We start from the raw sequence: 14,456 nt of genomic DNA on the forward strand, positions 1-14,456 counted from the left end.
ACCTGCCAATTAGAAATTCTCGTGATTTCCTTAAGTATTTTTAATTCTCAGTATTTTTAATCACCTCCTGACCACTTCCCCCTTTCCTAAAAATTCCCTAGAAATAAGGGAAGAGCTTATGTAAAGTCATGGATCACAAATATCCCTTCTTCTACCTTAATGTGGTCTTCAGGCACACAGGAAGATTATCGACTTTGCTCAGAAAATAAAATCCAAAAACAAGGGTTATCAAAAACAATCCCTTTAAAACTTTTTTTAAAAATGTATTCAGTTTCTTTTTAATTTTCAAGATCATCTTATTTGATTCTTAAATACTCAATGGAGAAATAATTATTCATTTCCATGGAGATTGACCAAGCCAGGGTTCATTCCTTTAGGAATTATCACTATTTCTTTAAACTTCAGCTCCTTTGCTTCAGCCTTTTCTGGGATTTTAATTGTATTACACATGCCATCTCTGCCCTTGCCACGCCCCCTTAAATTAGATGTTTCACCATAGTAACCAGTGGCCCTTCATTTCGGTGGAATTCCACTGAAGGCAAAATTCAACAGATGACAACAAAAGCCACGGCCATTCAAAACTGGGAAATCGGGCTCCTGAGACTATGGTGCCACTTCCAGCGCCCCAAGTTGGGCCAAGGGAAGCCAGGGTCATATCTCATCATTTTAAAGAAGACTAAATCCCCGACTCCACCAGATAAAGCATCATTTACTCCTGTTATAAAAGGGAGTTTAAGGAAGGAAAGGTTATTTGACATCATTAAACTTTTTACAATCATCCCAAATCCCTTCCTTTCCTCTTCCATTCCCGCTTTCTGTCCCTTGCCCTGACCACCTCTTATTTTCCAGTCTCAGAAACATTTTGTTAGGCCACTGTTTGCACCTCAGTGAAACTTTTAGAGCCTTCAAATTCCCCAAACTGATCTAGAATTACAATTTCTTCTAAAAATAAAAGAGTAGAATGCCCTGTAACCTCTCTCTTGCAACCTGGACTTTCTAAGCTCTCTTCTTGAAGCAATCTGAGAACAATCTATTCATTCACCTTTGGTTTGGTCCCAAAGATGACCTTCTACAACATGGCAAGTCAAAATTATTTCCCTGAGACCATGATGAAGTCCTGTGGAGTGGGCTGGAGCCACTTGAAGCTGATATTGGAAAGGAAGTGGCTATTTGGCTGAGGGCGCCATAATAACAATGGGAGTCATTAAGAGGAGTTGTTTGAAATACTGCGTAATCACAGCACACTTGCAAATGTGAGGATAACACCCAAAGCCTCTCTCTCTATGCCTGTCCTTCCCCAACTCTTCCTCCAATAGAAGGACAGGTATGAAATAAATAAAGGAGAGCATTATTTATGTTTCATTTAATTTCTTCAACAAGTATTTATTGGGTAGCTAGTATATACAGGGTCTTGCCAAAGAGAAAGGCAAAACTACCACTTTCTTTGTGGGAGGGTTTTCTTTTTTAAAAAAGTTTTTTATTGAGTTTATTTATTTAAGAGAGGAAGGGGGAGGGAGAGAGAGAAAAACATCGATGATGAGAGAGAATCATTGATTGGCTACCTCCTACATGCCCCACATGGGGGAATCAAACCCAAAACCTGGGCATATGCCCTGACCAGAAATCAAACCATGACCTCCTGGTTCGTAGGTTGATGCTCAACCACCGAGTCACACGGGCCGGGCCAGAGCAATGCCATCAGTGCTGATCAGGTACGTGGGTTTCATAAGATTCTGAGGTTCTCTGTGCACAAAATGAATCAGGAACCCACTCCACCCAAAAATAACCTGTCCTATGAGTTGTATTTTTCTCTTTTAATATTTTTAAAGGAAATCCAAATTAATTTTGAGATTATATAAAGACAAGTTTATCATATATGAAGTTATTACTACATTGCTCTTCCTAATATTACAAAAAAATAAGAACATAGTTTAATATCACCTGACAATTTGCAAAAGGGCCTGGATATAAATGGAAATTCAGTAGATAATATATTACGATATACTTAGGGACCCAATTAAAACTATGGAAGGAAATTAACGAGTTAGCAAAGAAAGAGGAGGCAAATCGGGGCTCTAAAGAGAATGTCAGCTGGGAAAATCCACCTATAAAAGGGTGAGTGACCAAAGAATAAAAGTAATTCTTTGATTTCTTCTCCATTAATCAGATGCTTATTGGAGGACCATGTTCTGTTTACCCCACAACATTTTGAAAGTTTTCAAGGAACAAAAATAGAGAAGCTGCATGCCTTAACATATGGAAAAACATGTTTGATAAGAAAAGGTTAAAAGTCATATAAGCTAGCAAAATCTCTTTGCTTTAGGGGCTCAAATTTCTGAAGGACTCATAAATACATTGAATATCCTTTCATACACATTGAAAATTCAATTGGAAAGCAGGCTCTTGGTCTTTGAATTGACATTTTTCAATCCATCAGGAAAAGAGAACATTTCCATCTGTGGTGGGAAGGGACCTATAAATAAATATGTTCATAAATATTTATATAGACATACACAAACATACACACACATTTGTTGCACATGTGTCTATTCTCTCAACTCTCCTCTACAATAACCCACACCAATACAATAATTTGAAAAAGCACAGTGAAAAGCTGTAAAATGAGAAACAGTAAAATATTACTAATCTTGCTTAATTATAGGGTTGATATTTCTAGATTATTAAACTTCCAACTGCCATAAAAATTAAAATAACTAAAACAGTTGCGTTCCATGCAAGTTTAGGTAACCACTATTGATGAAGCACAATCATTACAAGGAGCTATCTTGCTGGTTATGAAAATGCATGTGGAAAGTATTTCTAACTAAGAACAGATATTTGCAGCAACAAATAGAGAGGGAGAAAAAGTATCTTAAAGTTTGCATTATCTTCCATAGGATCTGAATTATATTATGAATGAAAGTTATTTTTTATAAATTATAATATAGTAGTGGTTAAGTGAGGTTTTCCTATGTTTTCCAAACTAGTTTAAAAAATCAATAGTTTGAGATAGAGTATTGTAACAGAAAAGATAACACTGAAACAAATTGAAAACATTTGAGAATGTAATAAGGCTGCATAAAAATATTAGCTTGACATAGGCAATCAATAAATAGCTGAAAATGTGAAATTATACCTATATAAAAGTGTGTGGCATCTATACTAAAAATATCATGGCGTCGTGCACACTAAGTAAGAGACTTGGAATTTGTTTTTCTCCCTGTGATGTAATTCCTGATTAGAGTTACATTCCTCCCCCGCCCTCCCCCCAACAGAATAGTAAAAAAGCTTCAAAGAAGAGTGGGCTATGGTAGAATGAGAATTAGACAGCAGAGGCAACTAGTGTATAAAATGATGAAAGAGATCAGAATAATATCAACATTTCTTGTATAATCAATCACTGCACATGTGTCAGCAAGTATGAGGCCACCCCTTCCTTGTCAATACAACCGAGTAGACAGTTTGGGTAAGGGAGGAAGTATAGCACCGTCAAACATGGCTATCAACACTTCTTTTTCTGTCTCAGAAGAACAAAATTCTGAGACAAGTTCTTGGAGCAAACAGAAATTTATCCAAATGAAAATCAAATGATAAATGCCAAGAGAATAGTCTTTCTTTGGAATTCTTTCAGTTCTTCAAGTTAACCAGCTGGAATGAATTTTCAAGTAGCATTCTGTTCAGCCTTTTGAAAAGAAGGACTTTCCTGTTAATTGGAAAGCTATATTTCATCAAAGATGAAGACAGTGCTTTTGGCTTAGTGAGTCTCTTTCTCTTGGAAAAATAAAAAGGGGGGGGGGCATGGGGGTCATCTGGCGGATGTTTACCATAAACAGATTCCAGAACATGCATTTCAAATATGAGAGACTGACTGTGAGCCTACGTATCTAACTAAAGAAAAAGGGAAAATTCAAATACTGGTGTTATTCTAAGCTCTGCATAAAAAAAGCTATCACTGTGCTCTCGAGTGAAAGAAAAATGTAAGGAAGCAAAAAAAATCAAACAATATTATTAACTTTCAGAATCAAATATTGATACAAGTGAGGTTGGGTGTTTTCTAAGGTAAATGGATTTGGTAAGTTAATAAATTTAAGCATTCTTTGTTATGTTACTTTAATATGTGCTATTAGGGCTGAGGTAATGATTTTCAACTCAGATTTAGAGTAAGAAAGTAAAAATTCACCTGGAAACAAAATACTTTTAAGACTCAGATTTTCAAAGCAATCTATACTTTAGGCAGTACTTTCAATTTATTTGACTAGAGATATATTAAATAAAATTGTTACATTTAATTTTAAATTGACACAAAATTAGGCAAACTAATTTATCACAAAGAGTGTAAAAAGTTTTTAAAATAATTATAATGAAATATTAAACATAGTTTTTTCAGACTTCTTAAAGAAATCACTGACAATTGTGTATCCTAGTTTAAAATAATTTCATAGAAAAACCTATCCATGATGCTACTTACATACTTTAAGTTTGCCACTATATGTATGATAGGATTTTTCAAAGAGGTTATTTCACTGTGTTTTTTTTAAAATATTTATATTACTGAAATAGATTTTTAAAGGATGGTATAAAAGAAATATTTGACATAAACATTTCATCTATTCACACATATTCTCCACCTTGAGATATAAGGTAGCAGCCAGCATGAGTCAGGGTGGGCAGTGAGGAAGGGACAGGTAGAGTATAAGTTCCAAAAAAGATAAACACATCATTTCCATTTTAATATAGTCATTCATGCTTTGAGAAGACTGGGCTAAACGCAAAATTTCAGGGAGAACACTTGACAGGCAGGCTCCAGTGGTTTTTGAAACAGATGAACCAGCCACACAACTGTCCAAAATGAAGATAAGCAGATAACAGAAGTTTCCTTATTAGAAGTTCATAAACTGTATACAAGACAATCAAAATATAGAGAGAGTCATCTTTTCTTAAGGGAGCAGTAATATTCATTTTACAAACGAGTCACGAATTTTATGGCAAGAGTAATAAACAAAATTTGACTGGATTCAATAGATGAAATTCATCAGCACACCCTTTGACAACAATTGAAAATCAGAATATTTACACGCTTATCCAATGGATACAATTTACCAAGACCAAAGATCTAGCTCCAAACACATTATACGAACATGCTTAGATCCAGAAATTTTCAACATGTAAATGAATGTGTGTGATTTGGTTTCTGAGAGTTTTGTAATCTAGCCTAGTGTGGTGGATGGAATTTCAAAGTCAAGTTAGAGATTTTGCACTGAAAACTGAAACACTGAAATGGCTAATTTCAAATGGACTTTTCATCAAAAGGCGGTTGATCCAAGAGAAATACAGTAAGTCTACATAAAGGAATACTAAACTTTTTAAAAAATATTTTTATTGATTTCAGAGAGAAAGGGAGAGGAAGAGGGAAATAGAAACATCAATGATGAGAGAGACTCATTGATTGGCTGCCTCCTGCACGCCCCACACTGGGGATCAAGCCAGCAACCCGGGCATGTGCCCTGACCAGGAATTGAACCGTGACCTCCTGGTTCATAGGTTGACGTTCAACTACTGAGCCATGCCGGCCAGGCTAAACTTTGTTTTCATAGCACATTGTAGCAGAGTTGACAGCTAATTTTTTAAAACAGCAGTAACTAAGAATACTAAACTTAAAAAAGTTATGTAATACAAATTGTAATGTATGTTTTAAAAAATATTATAAAATGAAATACAGAATAACCTTTACTTTTATAATGAGTACATTGTAAATATTGCAAATAGTAAATTTCTAGGTACTTTTCCTCGTTGCACTTTTAAGTACCCTTTTATTATTAATTTCCAAAAGGAAGGCATTCAATATGCAATATTCAATATCTTTAACAGTTTCTTTCAAACTCTAAAGTCCCTTTTGAACGCAAGGAGTCCAGCCTAGATTTCTGGGCAACAGGAACAATGAGGTGCAATGGAGTTCCCTGGGATGATAAGGCTGTGGAAACTTCTGTTAAGACATCTGACTTGAGTCTTTAGTGTGGAGTGAAGTTATTGGAACAACCAAAGGAAAAAAAATCTATAAAGGCCTATTGACATAATTAGTTTACAAGGAAAGTATTTTATTTGGCAAAAACAGTTTATTATGCTAATCCAGATTATGGAAATATAGATTTTTTAAATGTGATTATTGATATTTATGAGGTTTACTGTAAAATGATTCGATAGGACTGCATTCAAACGTCAGAGGAATTTTACATTTTAAAGTCATACAGTATTTTTTTTCTCCTTTTTTGTCTTAAGTGTAAGAAAATATAAAAATCTCTGATAATTTTATTAGGATTTCAAAATGTAATGGTGCTAGTTTAAATGTAAAATAAAGTTTGTCAATTAGATATGCCATATAAATAATTTCAAATTACATATATATTGTATCTTACCTCTACATGTTTGGGGAAGGGTGAAAATACAGAAAAATGAATATACTTGTGGCAATTAAAAAAAAATGAAGAGAGTAGAGAATGAGGTAACTGAACGGTGCTGACACAAAATGCCATTAGACTCTGATGAGTGACTCGCTGCTCAGAAAATTCAAATTTCAGGAGGGTAAATATGTTCTTCACCTTAATTTTTATAAAACATCCATTTAATAAGTTCACACCTGGACACTTTTTTTTTCTCAGTAGCTTAAGTGTGAAATAAAACAAGGACGCCATGTCACATTGTGCTCTACGGAGACATCATGTGGAAGCAGAAAAGTACAGGGGTTAAGAGCCCCCATTTTCCTCACCTGTGAAAGAGGGTTATAATAGAGATTGTAGACACGGTGCTCTTGCTTAGAAATATGCCTGATACATATAAGTATTCATTAAATTTTTGTTAACATTTCTCTTCCTATTTTTAAAAGCAGCTCTCCAAGTCATCACATCTTGATTACAATTGCAACAGGTTACTAATTGGAAGTTTTTGGAGCAAAGAAAATAGAATTATATATAACCTCGTGTAGAAAAAGATCAGGGTGAGAGCAAGCAATAAAGAAGGCATTTTCAGGTTGATGTATAAAATATCTGGGGCCAGTAAAGATTGTGGGTTGTGGTGAGTGGAGTGCAGGCGGCACTAGGAAGAGCAGTGTGAGGCTAAGGAAGTGGATGTCACCAGGCAAGGACCCTGAATGCATGTTAAGAAGCTTGGGTCTATCCTTTCACTTCCTAAAATTTACTCTCATTTTCTCACATCAGGACAGTCTTAGTTCAGAATTCCCCAAAGCCTGTGACACAAATAGAACGCATCTCTTAAACTGGCTCTTTTCAATTGGTGGCAAAATGCTATTTCCATCTTAATGTGTTTTAATGATCAGAACTAACTTTGCAAAAATGGATTGAAGGTAATTTTCCCAAATTAAGAACATCTAGTAGAGTGTGTAATGGTGTGTCAAATTATTTCTCTGTGAATAATTAATCAGAAACATCTTGGAAGTTAAATAGAAATGCAATTGAATTAATTCATGTATTAAAATTATGGAGTAGATACTTTCAGGTAGCTTTACATTTCAATTTAGATAAATTAAGTGCCCATTTTAAAGTTATCTATTATTTTCCACCATGCTGTTACAAGTTTCTAGGTTAAAATAATAGCCAGGAAATAAGTATTTCTATTTTATTAAAAGAAACACGCAAACGAAAGACAAAAGATTTGAATGCATTTCTCAAATCAGTTCCATTTGGTAATAATGTAGCTGAGAAGGGATTAGCCTTGCTGACTTTCAACTATGTTCTTCACCATTGTCAAGCCCTTTCGTTTATATATAATCCACAATTCAAATGCCTTTAAATGTATATCGATCTATACAATAGATCATATTTGCTGAAGTACTTATAATGCAGCAATTCCCCTGCCTTTGCAAATTAACTAAAAAGAACAAAAGTTGGAATTTCATTCTCTACACATAAACATCCGGTGCAACACTACATTAAAAAATCATCACATTAACTGCATTTTCACACCATGTGTGCCTTTTTTGAAGTGTATAAAGCCATGGGTGTCCAACAATTTTATTCCATACCCAATAAAGCAAAAGACCTAGCAAAATTTTAAATTTAAATGGGATAATTATTTAATTGGGTTGAGTTTTAAATTTAGTGAGATTTAGTTCTCAGAATAGAGTGTGGGATACATTTTTAGCTTTTTGAGAAAAAATAGGTTTGTCTTGCAGCTGGACCTACTTAAAGCTCAATGGCTCCCCTTAGTGGTGTCTTTTAAGAATTTCACTAAGCAGTAGCTTTTCTACTCACAACACAGATGTTTCTATCCAGAAAATCATGGGCTGATCTTTATATTTTAAGCAATTTTCAATGAATCAGTTCTATCTTTGATTATATGGAAGTAACCTTTATGTGCATAACCTTGTTACATTTAAAAGGGTAATTGAGCATTTTCTATGGTTTCCGTTTTCATTTGGAACTTAAATCTGTCATACAAAACTTAGGAAAAATAACTCATCATTTTCTCCTCTCTTTGTTCCCTTTACATCTTTATGCTTTCTAGTTCATATTTCTACTTGAACAGGTTTTCTAAAGACAATTAGCAATTAATGTTTACTTTGTATCTAGGTACCTATGTCCAATGTACCTAATTAGAAAAACCTCCCTTAAAATTTAGTCACAACATGCCTGCCTGGCGTGGCTGAGTGGTTGAGTGTTGACCTATGAACGAGGAGGGCCCGGTTCAATTCCCAGTGTAGGGTGTGCAGGAGGCAGCCAATCGGTGATTCTCATCGTTGATGTTTCTATCTCCCTCTCCCTCCCTCTCTGAAATCAATAAAAATATATTTTAAAATATTAGTAGCAACAATAAGCCAAAAACATTTGCTATCCATTGGGAAAATATATAAGAAATTAAATGAGAAATTATATGATGTGAAATAAATTTTGAGCGTATATATTTAAGAAAATTGGACCATCTGTTGATCTCCAGCTATGGTTCTTAAATGTGCTGCACATGAGAATAGAATGGGGTGAACCTGTCGTTAGCTATAGGTTCCTGGACCCATCATTAGAACTACTGGATCATAATCTCCAAGGGTGAGGCCTAAAACTCTGTGTTTTTAAAAGGCATCTATGCTTGGAAACCTGGTCTGCCAAAGGCCCTAGGAAGTGCTTACATAATGACTCTATTTTTGTATTACTGAAACATTAATTTTAGACTCCCCAAAATGTCAGTCACCTATTCAATTATGTGGTTCTGGTTCACAACAAAATGTTAGATAATATGTGGCTATATCGTCTGAATACCAGTCACTGCCTATACTCCTGTATGGATTCTTACTACTTACGAAGTATTTATGAAATAGGAAATAAAGTTATATCTCAAAACATCTTGTTGGCCTTTTTGAACTAGTCACAGAAACACTGCCCTGCTCTCAGGTTCTGATACTTCCCTTGCCCAGTTTTCAGAACCGCTGTTCCTCAGGACAAACTCCCAATATGGCAATCACGCCCTGTATATCGTCCCAGTGTCTCTGGGTAATATCCTATATATAAACCATGACCAAACCAAGGAAGGCTACTTTCAGTTTTCCAGATTCACCCTGCCCTTGCATGCCTTCATGCTGCTGACTCTGCCCCTCAGACCTTCTTCCCGCATCATCCTGGGAAGCGCTCACTCATTCTTTAAGGCTCAGCTCAAACATCACCCCATCTGGGGAGTCTTTCTCCATCTCCATTGGCAGAGTTCAGTGCTCTCCTTTCTGTGCTCCCAAAAGGATCTTGTGCATACCTCTATTTCAGTATTAGCTTGTGACTCCCATTATTGTGTCTGTCTCCATATCTCTCTTGTATCTCCATGTTTTAGCACGATTTTTAGCATGGAGTCGAGGTTTAATTCATGTTTGTGGGACGAGTTAATGACATTCGCTTTCACTTCTCCTGTGATTAATGTGTGCCAGGCACTACGCTAAGTGCTTTGCAAGCATCTTGTGTAATCCTTACACAGTTTAACAAGTATTAATGATTATCTACATTTTAAATATCAGGCAATTAATTCTGAGAGATATCAACAATGTGAGTGCCAAAAGTCCAACAACAGGTAGTGGCAGACCTAGAACTGGAACACCATGTTATTCTGACTCTAAAGACAGTGGTCTACAGCATGACCCCACAGTGCTTCCCTGTAGGAGCTCAAATTGTACTTGATTACTAAAGGAAATTTCCCTTTTGATGGTTTCTACCCAAACACCACTCTTTTAGCTGAAACAGTAAGGGAAGATGAACATTCTTTTAATCATAAGAACCATCTACAGCCCAATTCTGGGGCACGTGTGCATGTACACACACACATACACATAATCAATGAATGAAAATACAAACACATACATGTGTTAGATTGTGATAACTGGAGTGCTTAGTTTGCAAAATGACCCCCCAAAATATAAAAGTAACTATTGACCACATCAATGAAAAGTCACCAGAAGAGAAAAAGGAGGCCTCTCTAATGAAAACCTTGCAAAATTTTCCAAATCGCACATGATTTTTAATGGACTACAGCGACTCTTCTGCATTTCTATTTTATTTCTTGGACAAGAGGAAAATATATTATTTATGCAAAAGGGTAGTTAGTGTTTCCAACCACGAACACATGGCCTGTAAAAAATAATAATCCCATTTTTCTGTTGTGCAATAGCTCTCTGTTGGGCAACAACAATGTACAATGTGCTAGTTTCCTGTTACTTTACTACAGCCTCCCCTTTCACTCACCGCCCAGACCAAATAGCTATTCCTTGGATTATAAAACTATAATCCAAGCTACTTCCAAAAATGTTTCTGCCTGTCTTAAGAAATAATCATATCAGTTTGCTAATAAGCAGAAATGCACTGTAAGTTGAGTATGTTGTCACAAGTGGCTAAAAAACATATAAATCAATCTGTGACCAGGAAAAAAACAATATATTAGTTACGTGTTCAAAACATTATGGTTGGGATCACAGCTGTAAGATGTTGGACCATCATCAAGAGAACAATGTCAAACACTGAACTTTTGGATGATTTCCATAAAAGTAACATTTTGTTTGGGGTCAGTCGTTTTTATGAAACTCTGGAATGCTTTCCACTGACAATTTTTTTAGAGTTGAACTTGAACACCTCCAAAATGCTCCTCAAAATGGAAATATTATGTAATCTAACCTCTGTAGCCATGTCCTTCTGAAAACCAACCACATACCATGAGAATCAGCATTTCATTCTTTCAATTTGTGAGGCTTTATGAAAATTAAACTATGCTACATATTCAGTACGGTGAATTTACTCTTCACTTTTCTCTGTTTAGTTACCAGGTGCAAGTCAACACTTCCAATGAGTAGTATTTAAAGCCAGTATGGGGGGGGAAAAAAAACAAGACAAAACAAAACATGGATTTCTCCCACAGAATCTTATCAATCCAGATGTATTCTTTTAAGCGAAAAGAAGAATGGAATTAGTGCACCAGGCCTCATAGTCAACTCCAGTACTTTTTGTTCATCTTTACATATCCAAAACAATTTGATATTTGCTGTACAGTGGTCTGAATTCCCATTTCCATGAACTGTCCTTTTACAGTCCAGAATTTGGAGGTGTGTTATGTTGAGCCTAACAAGGCAGGTTTTCATAAAGTAACTGGAAGCTTTTGTAAATATAGTCTCAGACAAAGCTAGTTGTGGCATAAAATCATTAATCCAAGGAGACTGTATTGGCCGAGTACACATATGCACTATTAATAATATTGCTCCCTGGGATTCTGAAACCAGAGCTCAAGGAAAGGAAAGCCAAACCACTGAATTCAATATTTGCAGCCTATTTCAGGACATGAAAATATTTTGGTTCTCTCATGCAAATAATTTCCCCAAAATACCTTTGTCCAAAGTAGCTTTTTGTAGACAGAGACTAATATCAAATTTTACATGGCTTAGTTGGTGGGAACATGAGTTATCTGAATTTGTTCTACATCAAGGAAGAGTTGGTTCCTAATTTTCATTTACAAGGATAATTGAATTAGTAATTTCTCATTGGGATTTATGTATTAATGGATGCTCCTAAAATCTTGCTCTCAGAAATTATTTTACATTGTTGACTGTGTATGTAAAATGTTTACATGGCAGTAAAACTTCCAGTTAATTCACTATTTGGAAATAAATAAAAACAATCGATCCTATTTGATGCCAGGCTCATGCACTTTAATTATATTATTCTCTTCTAAAATGTTCAGCCATTCTTCAATGCCAACAGAAATTCAGTTCTTTACCCAGGCTCCAGTCTACCTCACAATGTGCCTTTCCACATAAAAAGCTTTAAAGTCATGTTGATTCCACTTTGTAAAATGCCTCCTAGTGTGAACCTGACATAAAATCTTTGCCTCAATCCCAGCTTAATGTCAAAGACCTCCATGGAAGCCAATAAATATACAATAATTATCGGCTCATTTGATTGAATGATACACGATGTCCCTGCCCTTGTAGCTTCTACAATAGGGTTATTGGTGGTATAGTCACCACTGCCCCTGGAAATTAAGATCAACATACAAATATTCATGTTAAAGTTATCCTGATATTCTTCATGAACTATTTCTTGCTTATTTGTTATATAAATTAGTTCTAGTAGATGGCATGCAGATATTGACAGATTGCAAATATGTAAATGCTACTTGGAAATTTTTGAATATAAAATAGTGCCTTAATAGGAGCCAGATAATATATACTCACTGATAAATTTCTTATGTGGCAAGAAATCTTCAAAACTTTCTATTAAATATCCACAAATAACTATCAAGTAAAATATTACCAAACTTATAACAATAAAATCCTCTAGAGTTCAGAACTATTATCTACTAATTGCTTCATTATATTTTGTATGTGTTTCATGTTTATATTGCTTGAAATGTAATATGGACTTAAGAAAGAATAGTTGAGTGAATGATTTAAATAGTAGATATTTGGTATCTATGAGTACAGCATGCAACCCAAGAGAAAATCAACTCGTTTTAAAAAAAACTTAGAATAACCAAATAGAACATAATTGACTGCATTTTTTTAAAGGCGTATCCTTTCATTTCAGGAAAAAAAGGAAGGGAGAGGAAAAGAAAAAAACTTAATAAAGAAGAAAATAAGGATGCAGTGCCTGATAACAGAGGTCTGGAACCCAGCAGAGAAACCCCAGAACAACGAGAAAATAAACAGCAGCAGAAGAAGCGAAAGGTCCAAGATAAACAACAGAAATCGGTATCCGTCAGCACTGTGCATTAGAGGGTCCCATGAGATTGTCGTAGATTCGTGATGCTGCTATCTCCACCAGATGCCCAGGACAGGGGGAGCACCAGGATAGGTGCTCTAGCCATTAGGATCACAAATGGACAATGTGTCAGTTACTGCTCGGTCCAACAACATTCCAAACAGTTGTTTTATCTTCATACAAGCATAATTACCAACATCAGAGCCCAAAGTTCAAAGAAGGGATGCTTTCGAGTGGTTATCGTACTTGCTTCTGCACATTTTTAAGAGACAAGACCGTTTGTACATAGTCCTCAATAGGCTATAAGTTCTAACAACCTAATGACGACATCTGGAAAAGCAACATCTTTTCCCTCTTAAAACAAATATTTTTTCAAGCTATTATTTTAAGAAGCAAAAGATAGTTCTGCAAATTCAAAGACACAGTATCCCTTCAAAACAAATAAGAGATCAGGGGAGAGACACATCTTTCCAAGGTCAGTTTTGTCTGTCCAGGAGATTCTAGAGAGTGCTCCGAAGCTAGGTCCTGGCATTTGGAATCCTAAGAACTATCACCACCGAAACAACTGTTTTAAGATCAAGAAGCATGAGAGTGCACCTAGAGTTAAACATACTGTCTGGGACTGGAGAAAAGCAAAAGGTGGAAGAAACCATAGAGTTGGAGATGACTTTTGTGCTTTCCAAAACTGTGAAGGGTTGTGATTCCCGGAACAGGCCTCCAGTCTATGTCAGCACTGTGTGGTTCAGCCTCTGCTCCCCCTTGGGTTATATAAGTCTGTCTGTAAACATGTACCTGTAACTTACTTCCAAAAGCAAAATCATACTTATTAGAAGATTCTGATTCATAGAACACGAAAACTAGAGCAAGGAGAATATAACATGTTTGCAAAGTTATGTGTTTTCTTTCTCAATGAGGGAGAAACCATTTTATTACCTGCTTAATGGTCCACCTGAACTAAGAAGGATACTACTTTCTAACAAGGTGTATCTAGTAGGGGGTAAGCCACCACAATAAATATATTTGTTGATAGTTTTTAAAGTTTGGTTCATTTTGTTTTATTGGAAAGTTGTTTCTCTACGGTCTCGTGAATTAGAAAAGATAATTCTACATCCTATGTAAGTCAGAACATATTACATTTCGATTGCTTTTTTTTTTTTAATCCATCTTTGGACATGAGCCAATGGAGATTTATTTATAGGGTATTAGGAGATATTTATACAATTTATATTT

At 35.4% G+C, this 14,456-nt stretch overlaps 1 protein-coding gene across 1 annotated transcript in view; it reads left to right on the top strand.

Moving 5' to 3' along the window:
- The window catches only part of RSPO3 (R-spondin 3), an 83,863-nt gene extending 69,633 nt beyond the window's left edge, over positions 1 to 14,230 (top strand). The window contains exon 5 of the mRNA XM_006778454.2: positions 13,053 to 14,230. Within this exon, the coding sequence (XP_006778517.1) occupies positions 13,053 to 13,240 (188 nt within the window). The 3' untranslated portion in view covers positions 13,241 to 14,230. The remainder of the gene's footprint in view (positions 1 to 13,052) is intronic.
- Positions 14,231 to 14,456: the final 226 nt, after the last annotated feature.

Source organism: Myotis davidii, unplaced genomic scaffold (assembly GCF_000327345.1).
Source record: "Myotis davidii unplaced genomic scaffold, ASM32734v1 scaffold147, whole genome shotgun sequence".
NCBI classification, from domain to species: domain Eukaryota; kingdom Metazoa; phylum Chordata; class Mammalia; order Chiroptera; family Vespertilionidae; genus Myotis; species Myotis davidii.